Genomic DNA, 19,813 nt, shown 5'->3' on the forward strand with positions numbered 1-19,813 from the left:
GCAAAGACATTCCAGAGAGAGGAGCCAGCAGCCATGAGGCAGCCCGAGCTCCTGCGCTCAGGGGCAGTCTGAGGCCAGCGGGTTGGAGGCTAGCAGTAGACAGGGCCTCGGCTTCTCCATAGCCCTGCCTGCGCTGGGTGTTCTTTTACATTAATTTTGCTATTTTAATAATAATAAAATAGCACAACTTTATTTTTTTTTAAACTTTAGGCAGTTTAGTAGATTCCCAAGAAGTTTTATGAAATTTGTTTTGTTTTTTTTTCTCAAAGGAAAGCATATGCATAGTATATAAAGCCAAATAGTGTTGAAAGGTTTTTAAAAATATAACTCTTAGGGCCCTCTGCTTCCTGAACTACTTCCCAGAAACAATCACTTTTTAGTGGATTTAGTGTTTACTGCTATATTTCTAAATATATACATATTTTCTTTATTAATCAGTTTCAAGTATTAGCTACTGATTTCCTGTGATGGGGATTTTAGGCCTTTTGTACTTTTCCAGTCCTCATTTTCCTGGTATAGTTATCCTTTTTTCTTTTTTAATCTGTTTTGTGTTTTTTCTATTATGATTATGGAGCTATTATTCATTGCTAAGCTTAAGGAGTTTATATTTCAGTTCTTGTACAGCTTTTATTTTTCTGAAGATAGCAATTCCTCTTTGTTCTTCTCTTCTTCCTCCTACCCCCTGCCCTGCCTCTGTCAAGCACACACATATAGGACATGGCCAAGGCCAGGCCTGTCTGATTTGACCAGAAATGACACAGTAGGCTTCTTTTAGATTCAGGCAGCTCCTTACTTACATAGGCATTGGAAGGAAGAATAGCCAAAGGCACCAGCTCTCATAGTCCTTGTCCTATACCCAAAAAGGACAATGCTGAGACAAAAGTGGCCAATGACTACAGCATGAGCTGAGGAGCCAGCTCTAGGCTGTAGCCAAGAGGTTTTATGTTCTGCAGCTCTGTTCTCATGGGGGCAGGCAGAAGTCTACACCTCATCAGAACCTGGGCAGGCTGCGGTTCCAGCCTATGCCTGAGCAGTTACCTGCAGGGTCACCAGGGCACCATGGTGGAGCCACTCACTGACAGCTTCTTTCCTCCCATCTCTACTCCATTTCCCTTAACACTCAACTGAATTTCTGTAAAAAGCTTCTCCACACACTCCCCCATGTGGTCAGTGGTCTGCCTGTCATGTAAGCTGTCTGTCCTCACCCCCACCCAGTTGCCCTTTAGAACTGGCAGTGTAACCATTGTCCCGGCCTGCCCTGGGCATCAACGATATGTCCATGTACATTTTGTTTTCTCAGGTAGGGCTCTTGGGGCTCCCCAGCAAAGTGAGCTAGCCCCACAGCCTGATGTGTATGTGCCTTGCTTACAGAGTGTGTGAGCTGGAGGAGCTGGGGGAGCTGTCCCCTTGTTGGGAGAGCCTCCGGCGCCAAATCGTCACCCAGTACCAGACCATCATCCTCACGTACCAGGAGAACCTGACTGACCTCCATCAGTACAAAGGTGGGTGCGGTCCCGTCCAGTCACAGGACACCCCACACTCCGTTTCCCCGGCCAGAGGTCTGGAACCCACAGTGGCTTACATACTCCCACTGACAGGCACCTTAATGGATTTTTAAAAATAGCTTCTCATGTAGGTGTGAATTCTTTCAAATATGGGTTTTTCAGACCTTAATTAAAAAGACAAATCTGTGAATTGCAGTGAAAAGTCCTCCTGTGGTGTCATCTGCCAAAACAGGCACTGTAGAATGAAATTTAGGGGAGACAAAATCACCAGGCTATTTCTGGTTTGTGTTATTTCTTCATCTTGGGCTAATATCAGTGAAGTGACCAAAAGGATATAGGACGCTTTCTAGATTTTCTGGTTTAAATAGTTAGTGGTACTTTTATTGAATATGTAAATTGTTAGGGTGGAACTCTCCATTTTAAGGCTCAAAACAGCAAGTGAAGTGCAAACACCTCGCATCGTCTCCTTGAAAGGTGCCATTTGATTTACAAAACAGTCTTAGATTTGGAAGACTGTTCTTGACTGGTTCCTCTTTTAATACAAATGGAATTAATTTTTTTGGTTTTTCATTACTTTATATATTACTTTAGCATTTCAAATTATCCCGTCTTCAGATTCTTCTTTCTATATAATGGAATTTCAGGGTTTAAGGAAAATCGTAGCCCCTTAATATGGTTTTGACATAGAACATATGAGCTTGGATGAGAAGCCAAATGCAGGACTGACAAAGTGGTGTTGCCTAGGGTTGGTTTGAGTGTGAAGAGCACATCATTAAGAGAAGTGGCAGCTTTTGCCTGAAGGAGCCAAGGGACCTCTCTGTGCCAGAATGTCTGTTACCCAGGAACGTCAAAGCCCACACAACCTTGAGTCCTAGAGCAGAGCATCTCAAATGTCAGTGCGCATCTAAATCCCTAAAGGATTTTGTTGAAACATAGGTCTGGGATTCTGCATTTTGAACAGCCTCTTGGGTGCCCATGCTGCTCTGTGGACCACACCTTAAGTATCAGCCTCTAGAGAGCAAGATGCACAACACACACTGCTTGTCTGTGGTTCATATGCTAGCAATATAAATTTATTTTTTTTTCACAAGACGGAATATTTATTTCTTCTACTCTTCTGATTGTCACTTCAATTTGTAATATCTTTGTTTTGCAGGCATGCGTTTCTCCACTTAATTAGCTATGGATTTTGATTATAGAAATAAGATTGTGGGTACTTGTTACAAAACATTGTCCGACCTCCTTAACCAAACAAGGGAACATGTTTAAGTTTGTGTTCCAGAGGGCTGTTTTGCACTTCTTCATCTTGATGGACCTGGGTTCATCAGCAAAGCTTCTCATCGCTTTTCGGAACTGAGAGATGTTGGTCTAGCCAAAGCAGTTTCTTTGATCTTGGATGATGGCCACCCCTAGGTTTGGAACAGGCATTCTCTGGCATGGACCCCTTTGCTTTTTATAGTCAGTAGTGCTGACATCGTGCTGCACAAAATCACATCTTTGTGTCAGATCTCAACTGAGAGCTGAGTCATGGAAGGCCCGGCATCATTACCACAGCCTTCTGAAGCTGGCTCTCCCTGGCTCTATTCGCCACCTAAGCACCCGGAACCAGCCAGCAGGCTGCCCTCCTATCAATGTCTCCCCCACCCTCCATCTGCAAATGAAATGTGCTCTTGGGCAACTCAGAATTTTCTAGGCTACTGCCAACACATAGCTACTCACATGTAGCAGCATCCTCTGAATACCATTTTTCTGCTTCCTACTCAGGAATGCAGGACACATGTTGATGATCTTTGTTTTCTCATGTTCTACTTCTTAGGTCCCTCGTTTAAAGCAAGCAGTTTGAAAGCAGATAAAAAGTTAGAATTTGTTCCTACAAACCTACACATACAAAGGATGAGAGTTCAAGATGATGGAGGATCAGGTACCTATTTTTCTGCCCCTCTTGTTGAATCACATTTCAATTCTTTTCTCCCTGGGTATTTGGTCCCTGAGTGCCCTACACCCACCCCAGCTTCCCTGTATGTTCTGGGTGGCTTGGAGAAGAGACTCATCACCAGGACCTTTGAAAGGTCTCTGTTATTGTCAGGTATTTTCCTGCAGCCCCGTGTGGCTCCACCTGGAGACAGACCCCTCTTTGCTGAGATGATGGTGCTGGGCTCCAACAGGCCCTTGGACAGCCCAAGCTGTGGGATTAAGGGAACCAAAATCTTCTTGGAGATGGGCTGGAGGGACAAGATCCAAGACTTGTGTGCATATCCCTATAGCTGGCTTGTCCACAGGCCTGAGCCCAGAGTAACGGAGGAGAGCTTTCTGTCATTCAGATCAGAACTACGACGTCGTCACCATCGGGGCGCCAGCAGCACACTGCCAAGGTTTTAAGTCAGGAGGTCTCCGCAAAAAGCTGCACAAATTTGAAGAGACCAAGAAACAGTAAGTAGCCAGAGGGAGTTTGTGGTCCTTGTACAGCTATCTGTTGCTTCCTAGTTTAAAAAAAAAAAATCAGAATATGACTGCAAAAACATCTAGCCATCTGATCTGCTTTTGCGTGGCTGGAGGAGCTGCCTGTGGACCTGTGTTGCTGTGTGTGTGTGTGTGCGTGTGTGTGACTGAGCTTTGTGGGTGATGAGGGCACTGGATTCATGGTCCCATTTCTGCAAACTGAACAGCAAATTGTGGTTCACCTTGAGGTGGTGCTCCAGGCAGCCACCCTGTGTGGACTCTCTGCTGGCTCATTGTCCTTTAGAGTCCCCTGGTCAGTCATTTGCACTCCACAAGCATAAAGCCTGAAGCACTTTGTTTTCTTTCCTAAAGGATAGCAGCGATAAACATTCTTGGTTTTTAAAAGATCCAGTTGGGTACACGGAGCTACCATCCTCAGAAGGAAACTGCCAGACCGGCAGAGTGGGGATGGGTGTTTCAGACAAGAACAAGGCAGAAAGACATGGCAGAAGCAGCACATGCGGTGAGGTGTGGCCAGATGCACAGTGCCAGAGGAGAGAGCTAAGGTGGAGAGCTGGCCTTGCTGCCAGCCCTCTCTGTGCTGGGTCCTGCACTGGTGGCCAGGGATGCAGGGCTGCCAGATCTAGGTGTGTCCTGGGAGCAGACAAGTCAGCAAGCACCATTTGGGTGAGCAGGGCCTGAAACATGTGCACAGACGGTGCTGGGAAGCATGGAGTGGGGCACTAGCCCAGCCCTAGGGGCAGCAGGGAGAGAGCCATAACCCTAAGCTGTTTTAGATGTGCAGGAGGCACAGAATGTCACCTATCAAGACTTAAATGAAGTGGAGATGATGAGTATAGATGATCCTGTAAGGTTCTGGGACAGACCACAAAGTAGAGGTCTCAGGTTTGGGGAGAGTAATTATGACTTGAGCATGTGTCTAGGCTGATAGGAAAGATAAAAGTGGGTGAGTGGGTTGAATAAGAAGAGGACATTGGTGAAGCAGGATTCTAAGAGGATGGAAAGAGGCAGGACCAGGGAGTTCACCCAGAAGGGATGAGAGAAGAAGGTGAAGTTGCAGAAAGATTTTTAAGGTGGGAAGGGACAAGCAGAGGTGTTGACTGATGGCCTCTGCAGAATGTGGGTGGAGAGGGTGGGACTTATCAACTGAGAATGGAATGGCTTAAGGGAAGGTGAGCAAAGGCCCAGGGAGTGCCAAGATCATCCTGCGGATGATCAGTGGAGAGCTCCAGCAGTCATGGTGGAGCCTGAGTTGGTGCCGCTGTGGCTGGGAGTCAGGAAACTAACTACTTGAGAAAACTGACCATGGATTGGATCGGGGTTGAGTGAGAGGTCAGGTTCGTGGCTGATTAGTTGCTGAGGGGTCAGGGATGCAGCTAGGAGGATCACAGACAATGGGCAAAGCCAGATGGCTGAGCAGGGAGCAGAGAAGAATTCACCCTGAGAAGTCACTATTCAGATGTGTGTACAGGCCACCCTAGGCCAGCCTGGAGCCCAGCAAATCCTGGAGAGATGGAAGGAAGATAAACTGGGCAGGGCTGTGGTTAGGAAGGGGGATTCCAGCATTTTCCTGGGAGGCCCCCAGCCAGCCTCCTTGACCTTGATTCTTCCCCACCAAGGGTGCTTCCAAGTGCAGACAAACCCCCTTAGCAGAACCTGACTCCAGTAATCCTTAGGGAACTGTGAAGACGACGAAGCTTCCTGTGCCTGCTGCAGCTCTGCACAGCCAGTCACAAAGCGCGTGTCTGTCGCTCTGCTGCATGTTGCCGTGTGGAGATTGTGAGCGTGTGGTGTGAGATGGAGCAGTGCCGTGATGGAGAAAGCCCTTTAATTCTGTGTGGCCAACCAAGAGAATAGCTGCTTGGCTGGCTTTGTCCCAGTAAGGTTGGGGTGTCGATACCTGATAACTCTGCATGTTTATTTCAGAACTTATTTCCCCAAATACCTCTTTAGCGTCTTTCAAGTATATGATATAAACTTTAATTTTCTACTCATGTCATCAAACCACTTACAGGTATGGTTTTCATATTTGAACTTTCCTTTAAATGCAGAGCTCACTTGCCCCCTGGTGGGATGTCTGCCTGGGGCTTGAGCACAGGCAGTGAGGCTGCTCTAATGAACACGTACATTGGACTCTTGAGTGTGATCCTCCTGTGTTGGGGCCGCCACAAATAATTTTAAGTATTTTGACAAAAAAAATAATAGCTTTTTAGTTTTTTGGGTTGCATTTGGTATTTGCTAACAAACTGCTAATATTTCATTTTGGTTTTTTTCTTTAGCAGTTTTGAGGAGTGTTGGTGAGTTTTCTGTCTGTGGAGCGAGTGTCTGTTTGGGTCTTGCTCTCACGCAGAGAAGCCTGTGCTGTTCCCAGCCCCGCCCGTGCAGGTGTCACCCATGGGCCCACCAAGGGCTCCAGTCATACACCTTGGAGACAGAGTTCTCCCTTCCAACTGCAATGTTCTTTAATAATGAATAGCCTGTCTCCAGTCTGCTGTTTTGTCTTTAAAACTGGGCAGCAGTTTGTTGCTTTGCTCACTCTGAGAAAGGACTCAGTTTCTCCCAGGAAGAGGAAGACCTGGCTCAGGAAGCCCCCAGGTGCTGTGGTTGGGAATCCCTTTCTGTCTTCTACAAGAGTCTTGAGGCTTTTCAATTTTCACTTTACCATTACCTCTTGGATGAATGAAGCCAGCCTACATTTTCATGCTTAATAATTTATGCAGATTTTTAAAACATTTTTAAACCAGGGTCAGTTTTATCCCTGGGTTGGTGGTGGGGGGGTGGAGGTTGCAAACCAAAAACTAATACAACTGGGTGATTGTTTCCACCAGAGAATTAGATAGCAGTTAGAAACCACTGTTTCTGTTGCCTCAGGGTCCCTACTGCTGCCCCAGTCCCCAAACAGGGGTTCTGCGTTGGTACTTCATTCAGAGACACCTGCAGCCCTTTGAGAAATGCTGCTGCCAGTGACCAGTGAGGTTCTGGGGCTAGAGCTGGGTCCTGCCAGAGGTGTCAGGGCTCTGCCGTGAGCATCTGACAGCAGGAAGTCTTGTGGATACCCCTGAAACACCCAAGCTGAGGCCTCCAACTCTCCCCTGACGGGGCCCTTCCTTCTGGGGGTATTTTAGGTATAAGGGAGGGTGGAGGGTGTCTGGGGAGGGTCACTGCTGCTCCTGTCTCTGGGAGGGGGAAACCCACAGCCATGTCTATGGAAGTGGCCCCCTCAGGCACCCCTCCCCACCTTTTCTCTACCAGGGCCTCTGTGAAGGCCCCCCTTTTCCCATAACAAAACAAATACTTAGAGGTAGGGCCTGGGAGCTGCAGTAGTGGGCAGTGAGACAGGGAGAGCCAAAGGCCCAGCTGTCCCCAAGGCCTGCCTCTTAGTAAGTCTCAACCCAGGTGGTTTTGGTTGAACTTTGTCTGGAAAGTTCCTGATGAACTAACCTTCCTCAGGTTCTCTCTAAGGACCTTCCACAGCCCAACCTGGGCCTGGTTACTCCTACCCTCTGCACCCTCCTACGATATATAAGATACCCCTGAGAGAGGTGAGGGATGTAAGGGGGGAAAGGAGTGATGAGCTCCGTGGGTGCTCAGACTTTGCATGGGCAATCCTGCTCTACTTCTGATGTCCAGAGTGACAGCTGCTCATCAGCTACTAGCTATCCCTGGCCAGCACCACAAGACTCACTCTTATGCTCATGTGGCATCTTCAGTTTAGCCCATGACCCCAGGTCTGGGTAGGTCTGAGTCAGGCTGGGCTCTGGGGTAGTGGCCTAATGCAAGGTTGAAGGGCTATATCTAGGACACTGCCTCCTGGGGCTGGCCCAGGTGTTTGCCAGAAGAGGTGGAAGCATAGGTAGTGGGACTAGGAGCCTCCCTTCCCTGGAGTTAAGACTCCTGGGAGTGCATGTGAAGCAGCAAGATGTCTACACCCCCCCATCCCTCCTCCTTCATATGGCTACCTCGTTTTTAGAACTAGGTAGTTGAGCACATGTGTTTGTATATTCCTGATCATCCCCAGATAACAGCTGTTTAAAATTTGCCCTTTCTTGCCCCTGCCATATATGCCTTATGCATGATTCCCAGGTACTATTATTAGAACATGACTTGTAAGAACACTGGTGAATAGAGGGTGATGTTTTTATTTTGGCCTCAAGGGAGGGTATGTATTTGTTGAAGTGTACACAACCACCTACATACACAGAAGTAAATCTATATACAGCACATACTACATACCTATTCTAAATTTTGGGGGCCTGGGAAGAATATATTCTTAAAAATCCTAGAATTATATTTTAAAAACTAAATTGTCTTAAATGGCAGCTATTCATTTGGAAGAGTGATTGCAGATTGGAAAGTAGTTGTGTGCACATTGCACTGTGGAATGACTCTCGTGGTACCACGCAGGCTTGGTTGTGGTCTGCTGCATGGGCTTCTGGCAAATCCATCGTTTTTATTGTGGTGTATGGGCTTGTGGTGGTGGTGGTGGTGTTTCTTTCTGGGGTGCTTTGGTTTTTGGTTTTTGCATGTTTGCCCCATAGTCTAGCAAGGGAAGGGGCAGCAGCAGTTTCTTGATGACCCACTTTTAGGTTTCCCTGGAAAGGGTCCAGTGGGGAAGGTTTTCATCCCTGACCGAGTGACCCTCATCTCCAGGAGAAGCGATGGAGGGTATGGTGAGAGGCACCCTCTCTCCTCTACCTTCTTCCTCTTCCCCAGAACTCAAAGGGTGGCCCTTTGAGGGACCCGTCAGGGCTTCTCATTCAATGATCAAAGGGATATCCACTCTACTCAGAGCTCACAACTTCAAATTTTGGGAGGAGACCTCTGAATTGGTGGTTTGTACTTCTCCTTGCTGCTGTCTTTGGCTTAGTCAGATGGTCTGAAAAATAAATGTATAATATCAGATTAATAGGGATCCAAGTTAAAAGGCATGCAATTCATCATCACCATTTAGGAGTACCAAACATGCTGGCCAGGCCCCACACAGCCCAGGGACGTGGAGTTGGTCCTTTAGAGGCTCTAGATTGTGGGCAGTGTCTGGGCCGTAGCTTTGATATCATATTCCTAAATGACACACGCTGTTTGGTGCTGAGAAGAGGGGAAGGAGGAAGAACCAGGATGTCAAACCCAGCGAAGTGTTGTCTTAACATGTTTTCCACTTCCACTTTGTCTGATGGAATGTTATTTTTCAAAGTAGGGGAGTCTGGGAGCAAGAGAGAGGGAAAGGAACCCCAATTTCCTGGGGATTTGCTGGGGTCACACATGTGAGGGAGGAGAACTGTGGGTGTCTTCACAGAAAGCTTGACGTCTGATTGACCAAATGAAAAAACAGGCTTTGGTTTGGGGGGGCAAAGTCTATGATCCACTACAGTCTTTCCCTTCACTGTGTCAACCTGAACCCTCTGGTATAAGCAGACCCCATGTCTCTACTTAACTGCTGCTTATAAGTTAACAGATGAGGTTTGGAGGAGAAAGATTATGAGCACTAGGATAATTACTGGGTTCAGTTGTTCAGTATCTGCACACATTCACATATGCATGGTGAAACTACAGATACATATAAATATAGATGAAAGACTTAGACATTTTTTAATATTTCAAGCTTTTCCCATATAGACCAAAAGGATCTCCTAAGATTTACTCTTGCCCATCAATAACTAGACAACCCTGAGGCTAGGAAAACATCCCTGAGTGCTTTATCTTAGGGTTAGTTATAGTTGGGGTTGGGATGATGCTGTCATCCTCATCAGATTCAAGAAAACTCCTTAGAATCTATTCTTATCCTTTTTAGTACATCATCTAGCTGCCAGTCCATAATCTACATACCACAGGACGTTGTCAGAGCCAAGGAGATCATCGCCCAGATCAACACCCTGAAAACCCAAGTTAGTTACTACGCAGAGCGGCTCTCAAGGGCAGCCAAGGATAGGTCTGCCACTGGCCTTGAGAGGACGCTTGCCATCTTGGCAGATAAGGTAGGAGGGGCTGCCCTGCTGCATGTGGGCTGGGGGGTTCCCTTGGGTTTCTGGAAGCCACTGGACACCACAGGGCAGCCCAGGTGTGCCTAGAGCTGTCCACAAAGAGAGTGACATTGCGATGACCTTGAAGGTCCATTTCCCACAAAGGCTCAGGGAGGCTTGGTGATTTGCCTGTGTCTACAGAACTGCACAGGCCAGGGACAAGTCCCAGGGCTTATGACTCTTAGGTGCTGCTTGATGCAGATGTGTCTTCCAGCAAGTCCATGGGGCTTGCTTTATTGGGGCTGATACAGTTCCACAACTTTCTTAATAGAAAATTGCTTTTTGTTTTACCTCATGTCTATTGCACTTGAATACGGAAAATGAAACTGAGCTATTATACACACATAAGATAAGAACAATATACTTTTATTGGCTTATGTAGTAAACCAGCTTCTAATTAACCATAACTTGATCCTGATTTTAAAATATATAAATATAGGTCCATACTGAGGGAGTGGATATATCAGACCCCTTTGATGGATGGTGCTTTTTCACATTACTCAGTCTCCTTCTCAGCATGCACATGCACACATACACGCACATTCTATTACACCTCCCCACTTTGCTGGGTTGAGTTGCTGTTCTTGATCAGAATGTGTTATATCCTTCATATGTGTTCACACAGCAGAAAGACTGAGAGGTGAGGATTAGATCCACTGGAAAAGAAAGACATAGTTATCAGCAGTAAAATTATGCAGCACAGAAACCCGGTTACAGGTGAAATTCTCCAAAACCAGACATGCTGTGCCAGGAGTCTAGCTGCCCAGAGCCCAGGACTAGGTATTAGGTACTGAGGAGCAAAAAGATAAGGCTTCAGTGATTGAACCAATGTGATGCCTGACCCCTGGAGATTTGCTTCCTGGAAGTTGGAGGACAGCCTAGCAGGTCTGCCAAGGCTGGGGTGATTGGCCCTCTCCTCAGGCCCTTCTCCTAGTGATAGCAGCTCAAAGGCAGGCAGGGTCAGAGAATGTCAGAGATTTCTCAGCCACCTTTCATCTTCCTGTGTTAGTCTAGGTGGGAAATTCCTGCTAAGAATCAGCCCAGCTGGGCCACATGGCAGCCTCTGTACTCTGACATCCTAAGGGATGCAGCTCTGTAGTTGCTTTGTGCTGTGGAGAAGGGCAGGGGCATGGTGGTGGGCCTTGGCCTGTTCTCCTTCTCTGAGGGAAGGCAGGCCTCCCAGGCCCTGGCCTGGGCTCAGCAATCCTGGTTGGTTTGTTCCTGCAGACCCGGCAGCTGGTCACTGTCTGCGACTGCAAGTTGCTGGCCAACTCCATCCACGGGCTGAATGCGGCACGGCCTGACTACATTGCCTCCAAGGCCTCCCCCACGTCGACAGAAGAGGAGCAGGTGATGCTTAGAAATGACCAGGACACCCTCATGGCCAGGTGGACTGGGAGAAACAGCCGCTCTTCCCTGCAGGTGGACTGGCACGAGGAGGAGTGGGTGAGTCTGCTGCTGTGGCCTGCCAGCCGCTGCCCAACTTGGGCTGAAAACCATGAAGCCTTTTGCCAGTCTCTTCCCCTCTGAGGTGCCTAAGTTTCCTTCCCAGGCAGCTTTCGGGCCCCTGATGTAGGGATGGAGACTATTTTCAAACCTTTGTGTCCAGGTGGGGAACAGGGTTGTGCTGAGGGCTGGGCCAGCCTCAGAATGGTTACAGAAAAGGTGGGTTTTCCTCCTGAGCCCTTGTCCTGTTAGAAGTCTCTCCTCTCCCCTGCCTACGTCTCCTGTGACCCTGGCTGCTTGGGGCCAGCCAGCCTCTTCTGCTTCATCAGTGCTCTGTTTGCCGTTAGCCCTTCCAGGGCTATTTATGTCTGGGGAGACTTGGGAGCTCAGGTGCTGGGATAGCTAGGTGAGGATTTTGGAGCCACTGCCCCTGACATTGCATCATGTTATTGTTCCTCCCAGAGTTGGTCCCGGGAGCAGGATCTTGAGGGAGTGACACATTAGTTTTTGTCATTTGTTGGGTCTGCCACTTAGAGGCATTGTTGTGGAAGCACTGAATTATTAATCAGCAGCAAAATGGTCCCCCAGCTCTGGCACCCTGTAGTCTGTGTGGGTGTCTGTAAATACCTCCCCTTCTCCCATCCTAGCTGATCAGGTGTTTCCATTTGCTTCCATCAAAAAGAGACCTCCATCCTGTCCGTTGGCATGGTTGTGGGTCTGCAGTGGCAGGAAGAGGGGATGACACTGGGGACCTGTGCCCTGTGGCCCTTTAGGCAGCACTGGAAGGCTGTCTGCCTCCATGACAGTTACTAGCAAACATCTCCCAGACTTTATAAACAGTGGCTGTGGGGCATTGATTTGTCTTTGAAAAGCAAACACAGTTTATTGGAGAATTTTGAACCATCTGAGCAGGGGGTCCCAGGATGGGGGATTGGCAGAGGGCAGTGCGGTTTGTGTTCTGTTTGTTTTTTCCGTTGAAAGAGCCGACCCAAACAGGCCCCTTTGGTTTGGAAGGAGAAAGTGTGGCTGAACGTCGACAAGAGCCTGGAGTGCATCATCCAGCGTGTGGACAAGCTGCTGCAGAAGGAGCGCCTGCACGGCGAGGGCTGTGAGGACGTCTTCCCCTGTGCAGGCAGCTGCACCAGCAAGAAAGGTAACCGGAACAGCCAAGCCTACTGGATCAGACCGGAGGACCCCTTCTGCGATGCCCCTTCCTCACCATGCCCCTCCACCATGCCCTCCGCTGCATGCCATCCTCACCTGACCACACGTGCGTATGCATCCACGCTTCCACTTGCTCCTCTGCCTCACGCTGCGTCACTCTGTTCGTCTGTGTCTCTGACTCCATGCCCTCTCCCCCGTGCAGACTGCAGGGAGGGCTGTTAGACAGAGCAGGGACCTCTCAGTGCATGAGCAGTGGGCAGTGAGCGCGGAGGCTCCAGCTGACTTTCCATGCAGCCGGAGCCTGTTTATGAATCTGCGTCACTGCCAAAGGCAGAACCTCAGTGCCCTCCTGGGACACACTGCCATAGCTGTAAGGGTTGGGCTCCTGGGCTTTTCAATTTTGTAAACCAGTCTGGGAACCTGGAGGAGGCTGGAATACAGACGCTTTTCTAATGTGATTGTTTATTGCACTGGGAATTGGTAGAATGAAGGGGACAAAGGTGAGTCATGCAGGGACACAGCTGGATGAGGGCGGTTAGCAGGCCCAGGGGACTTGTCTAAAGGTGGCTGGCATTGGCTGGGCACTCTCACCCAGTAGAGGCACGTTGCCTTGGGACTTGGTAACTCAGTCAGTGTGGAACTCTGTTCCTGGGCCTCTGGGAGACTGAGTTACTTTCCTCTTTTTCATACCATGCCTCAAGGTAGGACATTGGCATGAAGCAGCACACTTCAGAAATAGTCTTCTGTCTGCAGAGACACAGAGCATACCCAGGCATCGTGCCCTGTGTGTAGCCTTAATGTAGGAACACATGTTTTGTAAACAAGTGGGTAATGGGTCTCTGTAACTCAGGTGCCTCCCGCCTTTTCCTGTAAGAGCTGGAGAGGGTGATGGGCCAGGCAGCTGAGACCTGGCTGCAGACCTAGCTTCTGCCTCCTGCTTGTTCTCCTGTGGGCATTCTAAACCATAGTAAGGCCCAGATGTACCAGGATCAGGCTTCATACAATGAGGGCTCTTAAATTCTGAATCGGGCAGCTTCCATTTGAGGCAGAATCGCGCTCCTTTGTCAGAGTCTCTTGATAAAGCCTTCTGCAGTTTATAAGATGTCCTTCGCCTCTTTAATCTGCCTGCAGTCTGTGTCCAGGGCCTTGTCTCACATGAGCGCCTGTCTCAGTAGTCTTCACGTCATCCACGTTTCCATCTGTGGGAGATCATAGTCTAACTTTCCCAAACCTGTAATTTGTTCATGAGCTATTTTGTCTCTATTTGTATTCTCTTTCTGGTGTAAATTATATTTCTTTTGAAAATTTTCTGAAAGTTCATTACTTCTTTTTAATATTACTTTGTTTATAAATTTTAATTGTTTTCTGCAGATATTAAAAGTAATTATTGGATTTTTTTTTTTTTTTTTAATTTTAATAGGTTTTTTTTTTTTTTTTTTTAATAATTTTTTTTTATTTTGGCATATTATGGGGGTACAGATTTTAAGGTTTCAATAAATGCCCATTTCCCCCCCTCCCCCCAAAAGTCTGAGTCTCCATCATGACCATCCCCCAGATGTGGATTTTTTTTTAAATGTAGGAGCTAGTTTGTTTAATCAGATGTGCTTTGTATTCATCACTTACATCATTTTTTTCTAGGCACATCCTATATTTAAATATAGACAAATTTCAGTTCACTCTGAAAGTTATTTAAATGAGCATTTATTTATGATATTTAGAGTTTGACTTGTGTGTACCATAAAAATCAGCTCTGTCGTATTAGTGGGAACATGAAGCATACATTTGAGAGAGTCTAACTTGCTGATCAGTACACAAAGACATGTATGAAACCATATGCCACTAAATTAACTGTGGACAGTCCTTAATTTAAAATCTTTTGCGTAGCCAGGAAGGTGTTCAGACCTCGACGTGGGCAGGAGGATCAGGAAGAACCAGTCTGTGAGCTAATTATTGTGGAGAATCCCTGGTTTGCAGTGCCCGAGCTTGGCTCTGTCATGACTTTTTACACCATTCCAAGTTACTGGAGTGGTTGTTTTGGGTTAATGAGCAGGGTATCTTCACATTGACATGTTTATTATATTAGAACAACTCTCTGTGCTTCCAAGGGCATTGTCACTTTTCATTCCAATTCTCTACCCTGTCCTGAGTCCCGCAGAACTGATCAGAGCCCTGCGTGGTAGGTGGGACCTGCTGACAGGTCCCTGCCAGCTGGAACCACAGAGGCCCGTCAGGCCTTTCTCTCCTCCTCACTTCTCCACAAATGCCCTGCACCTGCCCTAGGCCCTACCTGCTGAGGCACACCCACTGCCATTGCCCCACCAGGATTTGGCGGCTTCTGCTGCCTTCCTCGTGCACACTCTCTTGCTTTCCTCATACTCAGTGAGGCATTCAGATCCCAGAGCAGGTTTTTCTTAAACTTGGATCCATAGGTGTACCCCAGGTTTCTTGTATCCCTGAGATTGTTGCTGAAATTTTGCATGTTCATGGAGAGAAAGTTCATAGTGGTCATCAAATTGCAAGGGACTCCACAACTTAAGTCACAACCACTGGTCCAGGAGTACCAGAGGAGACCTCCTCTCTCCTCCTTTGGATTGAAAGATGAATTTAGAAAACTGGGTTTAATCCCTGTGATGCCTCAAAGGAATGGCCCTAACCCAGCTGTTTGGGGTCACTACAGAAGCTCCTAAAACAGGCTCCTGACCTTCCTCCTCCAGAGACTCAGAGTTCTGGAAGAGGGCATATGGGCAGGCAAAATCTTATGTTTTCAAGGCCTATTAGCTAGACCATATGTTATGTCTCAGGACATACGAGTTCTAACAAAGAGGTTGAGCTCTTCAACCTACAGAGGCCTTTATGTTTTCTGTCCCCTCTGCCAGTTCAAGAAGTCATTTCCAAAGGTGATTAGAGAGGAAGGACCCCTTGGCACCCCCTTCTAAACTATCTAGGCTATAAAAGTCTCCATGAAGCTGGATCTGGGTGCTCTTGGAGATCTGAAACCATCTTGTTTCAATATCCTGAAGACATTATTTGAACTGAAAAGCTCAGACAAAATAAAATCTTACTCCCATGATCCCTTTTCAAACTTGTTTTCTCCCAAGTGGCACTCCCAGGTAACCTGGAATTTTAGAGTTTTTAAAAGATGTGAAATTGAAATGATTATATCCTAGTGTGACTCAGTATAGGTAAAATGGAATAAAAACTGGTATTCTTTGAGGACCTTGACCCAAATCATAGAACTTTAACATTTGGTTTAAATTTGAAAGATTGGCAGAGATTTTTGGTATATTGGTTTCATTACTGGCTCTTAATGGTTTGGATCTCAGCTTGGATCCTGAGCCCGGGCTTCCCAGTGAGTGGGGCAGTAGGCTCCGACTTGGGAAGGCTGTTTACTGGTCAGTCTCTCTCAGTACAAGTTTGCTTCCAGATGTTGTGAGCCAACATGGGGCTCTGCCACGCATGTGGTTCACGTGGGTGCTTTCTTCAGTGGCACTTATCACGTTGTAATAAGTCAGTTCGCTTGTCCTGAAGAGCATTCTATGTTGAAGAATCAGCAACATGAATGTTCGCACTGGGGAATCGTCATTGTTTGCCACCGGAGGGCTCAGCTGCCTCGGAGCAGCTGAAGTGCCTTCGTGAGGCTTCTTGGGGAAGAGGCAGCGAGGCAACCAGACCTCTTTTCCGTGTGGTCAGCCACCTTACTGCGAGCTGCAGGTGCAGCTGCTCTAAGACTGAGTTGCTCGTGTTTGAACTGTGTGCTGCTCCTTAACCATCCGTGTTGCCCTCCATTTCTGTGCAGATTGCAGCCCCCCTCCTGAAGAGTCCAGCCCAGGTACGTGGTGTCCATTCAAGGCTCTGCCGATGGCTTTTGAATATTCAGGTAGCATTTGTGCTAAATTGCCAAACATTATTACCTTATGCTCCTGGAGTTGGGAAAATATTTTAGGGCCTCCTTCGTTGTGAGGACTGTAAGACTTTTTGTAGGTTTTGTGAGGGACCAATCGGGCTGAGGGAATTGTGGCCTGAGGCAGGCTGCCACATGTATTTTTTTTTCCTACTTTTACATTCTAAAACCTTTTCAAATGATTAATGTTCCTCAGTGCATTGTGCTTCATGAAGTGGGTGACCTGATTTAGAGAGATACACATTTGGAGATACTTCCTGCATATTCACTTGAACTTGTGAGCGTTACTCTAAGAACACAGTCAGATGATATGTCTCCACCCAAGTGCCTCGACTTTCATTGTCATGCAGCATCCTCTCGTCTGAGTCTGGATGCAGCTTTAGAATTCTTACCAGATGTCACTAGGGACTTCGGTTGGCGCTAGTGCTAGATATGTACTCTTTTTGCTGCATTTGCATGTAGAAACCACATGTATGGTTCTAGTTCAGAGGTTGGTAAGCTATAGCTCTGAGCTAAATCCTGTCCAAAGGATTACAGCCTGCTCTTGTAAAAAACGTTTTACTGGAAACCAGCAGTGTCCAACTGTCTGTGTATCGTCGATGGCTGCTTTTGTGCGGCACTGCCACAGTTGAGTTAGTAGCAGCAGAGGCCCTGTGACCTTCAAAGCCTAAAATATTTCCTACATCGCCCTCTACAAAAAAAGTGTGCCAATCCCTGATCTTGTTCATGTTGAGACTCCTGGATATGGTTTGTGGTTTTCCCACAGTGAGCATGAGCCCTTCCCAAAAAATATGGTTCGATTTCTTTGTTTTCTTATATTCCGAAAATCAGCTACATGATCTGTCTGATGCTTGTGTATTTCTGACTGCATGTAAATGTAAGATAGCAAGACTCCTGCTTTATATCTAGAGTGCAGCAGATCGATGCTTGTGGGACTGACAAAGCTATTCCTGTCAGTTGTTAGTGAAGCCTATCCACTCATGCAGTACGTGAATCAGCTCGCGTGTGACCCCTGGCAGCAACCCCAGAACCCTACTTGAAGTTAGTTCATTGGCAGGCTGATCTGATTGGGTGCATCTTACCCTCCCAGTTTGCTTTTGGTCCCTTCACAGTTTCTCTTTTTCAAAAAGTCAGTGTAGCCTTAAGCAGGTCTTGGGCCTCAGCACCCTCGACCCTCAAGGTCACTGAGGCCTTGGTGGATGCACAGACGGTTAACTTTGGTTTCCTCCTCCTCATTGCCTCTCATGGGCTCGTGCCTGATTCTCCTCCTTCATATCTGTCTCTGGGCTTCCAGTCCTCCTCAGCTGACCTCCACAGCAGGCTTGTGCTTCAGACCATGCCGACTGTCCTCTGAGGCTCAGTGGTGGTGAAGTCTGGGGCCATTCCCAGCAGCCAGGGCCAGGAAAGGGCTGGTGGTGTGTGTACTGCCCCACAGAAGCCCAGGGGTTCTTCTCAATTCTGGACTTCCTGAAGTTTGTACAAATAATAAAAGGCCTCATGGGTTCCCAGGCACACACAGACAGTGCCTGGTTTATAGAACCCTCCTTGTTTTATGTCAGCTGTGCCATTTTCTGAAGCACTGGTGGCTTTTCCACAGTTGATATTAAGTGGTCCCCTGCCAGGAGTTCCGTCTGCTTTTCCAAAAGCTACATTTCATCTAGGTTAAAACATACACACTTACAAACACACACACACATACTCTTTCCCTTTCCCCCTGCCTTACTAATGAGAAAAAAAAGACAGAAGCAGAATGTGGATTTGAAAGATCCTTTTGTAGTTATCTAAAGTAGTATGGTCCATGGATTAACTACCAGGCAGTGAATGTTACAAGTTAGTAACTAGATAAAGAGCTTGTCCCAAAAAGTGGGTCAGCAACATCGTTCAGTTCAGGATATTGTTGGGTTAAGCTGATTTTTTTTCATAGCAAGACTTTCTCAGTGAAATAAGCAGAGGGGAAACCCTTCACCAACTCCAATTTCCCAGACACCTATAGTTGTCCAAGTCCTGGATAGAAATCGTGTTACTGCTCATGAAATTCATTTTGTTTGAAGTTTTTTACTGTTGATTTCTCCTCACATTGAGAAAATGTGTCACCCACCAAGCCCTACTCTCTCCGCAGCAGACGCAGTCTGACATGACAGAAATAACACGGAGCTTGGAGTCAGCCAGACCTGTGCACAGATGCCAGAACTTTCTGTGTGTCTGGGGAAAGCAACCTCTCTGAGCCCGTTTCCTTACCTATATTAATAAACTTCTCTCTGGGAATTAAATGAGAAAACGGTTACAAAGTGAGGGCACTAACAAGTGTTGCATAAGTGATGGTTGGTGTTCTTATTGAACCACTCAGACAAGTCTGAGCCCTTCCCCGGCAGACATCACACTCGCCTCCCACCCTGGTCCACGTCTCCTTTTGTCTGGGACAAACTTCTGAATGCTTTTTTTAACCATTCTTTCTATGCCTCAGTGTTTTTCTTTTTTTCCTAATGGAGCAAAATGGAGTCATTCCTTTATGAATTCAGTGTGAAGAGAAATAGGCAAAATGAAATAGTTGTATGGAGAGAGCTCGCTTAGTCAAATAAGACAATTTGTCTATTCCGAACATTTTCAGAGTAAAATGATGATTTGCATATTAATTATATATGCATGTGCATGATGAGTAGAAAAGCAAAGTAGAATTGACAACAGTTGCTCTAAAAGCATTTACTTCTTAGGGAAGAATAGTCTTTAATGACTGCCTGTCTTTCCCCAAACTATTGGGCTAGAAAAACCTAATCACCATTGGCCTTTATTGATAGGCACTAAATGTAATTGACATGCATTCAACAGAGTTTTTCAAAGAAATAAAAACATGGTCTCTGAGAATCTCAGAGGAAGAGACTAGGACATTATCTAGTGCCACTCTCATGTTTCCCCAGAAAGGACCCCTGTGGCTGAGGGGCTGGGGGACTTTCCTGTGGTCCAACACTGCTCAGTGGTGGCCGGAGCCTGAGACTCACATTTTCCACTTCTCGGTCCAAAGTTCTTTGTCACCATGATTTATTTGCTAAGACCTTTCTGCTATGGACTTTCTAAATTTAAGCCTGCTTTTTTCCATTACAGATATAAATCCTTATCTACATACTGTATATATGCCTGCATATACAGTTAGATCATTTCCAACTTTTAAATATCTACATGTACTTAAAAATCCTCATCAACCAAGTACTGAACATAGGGGAATTCTTTTGCATGTTTTAGGTATTTCTGTAGGTTTGTTTTTTAACACAGTGCTAACCATACAGTTTGAGAGAGCAGAGCCAAGCCTCCCTTCTCTCAGTCTT

General features: G+C 46.8%; 1 protein-coding gene across 10 annotated transcripts in view; it reads left to right on the forward strand.

Moving 5' to 3' along the window:
* Positions 1–19,813, forward strand: part of INPP4A (inositol polyphosphate-4-phosphatase type I A) — a 147,758-nt gene that overhangs the window by 103,086 nt on the left and 24,859 nt on the right. For 3 of the 10 annotated variants that reach the window (XM_076001011.1, XM_076001009.1, XM_012786970.3), the window contains 8 exons: positions 1,372–1,502; positions 3,322–3,426; positions 3,827–3,935; positions 6,245–6,262; positions 9,754–9,937; positions 11,210–11,428; positions 12,443–12,698; positions 16,389–16,421. In XM_076001011.1, coding sequence (XP_075857126.1) covers positions 1,372–1,502; positions 3,322–3,426; positions 3,827–3,935; positions 6,245–6,262; positions 9,754–9,937; positions 11,210–11,428; positions 12,443–12,698; positions 16,389–16,421 — 1,055 coding nt within the window. The remainder of the gene's footprint in view (positions 1–1,371; positions 1,503–3,321; positions 3,427–3,826; positions 3,936–6,244; positions 6,263–9,753; positions 9,938–11,209; positions 11,429–12,442; positions 12,699–16,388; positions 16,422–19,813) is intronic. The other 7 variants (XM_012786983.2, XM_012786980.3, XM_012786977.3 and 4 more) reach the window with 5 other exon arrangements.

This window comes from Microcebus murinus, chromosome 3 (assembly GCF_040939455.1).
Source record: "Microcebus murinus isolate Inina chromosome 3, M.murinus_Inina_mat1.0, whole genome shotgun sequence".
Lineage (NCBI taxonomy): Eukaryota > Metazoa > Chordata > Mammalia > Primates > Cheirogaleidae > Microcebus > Microcebus murinus.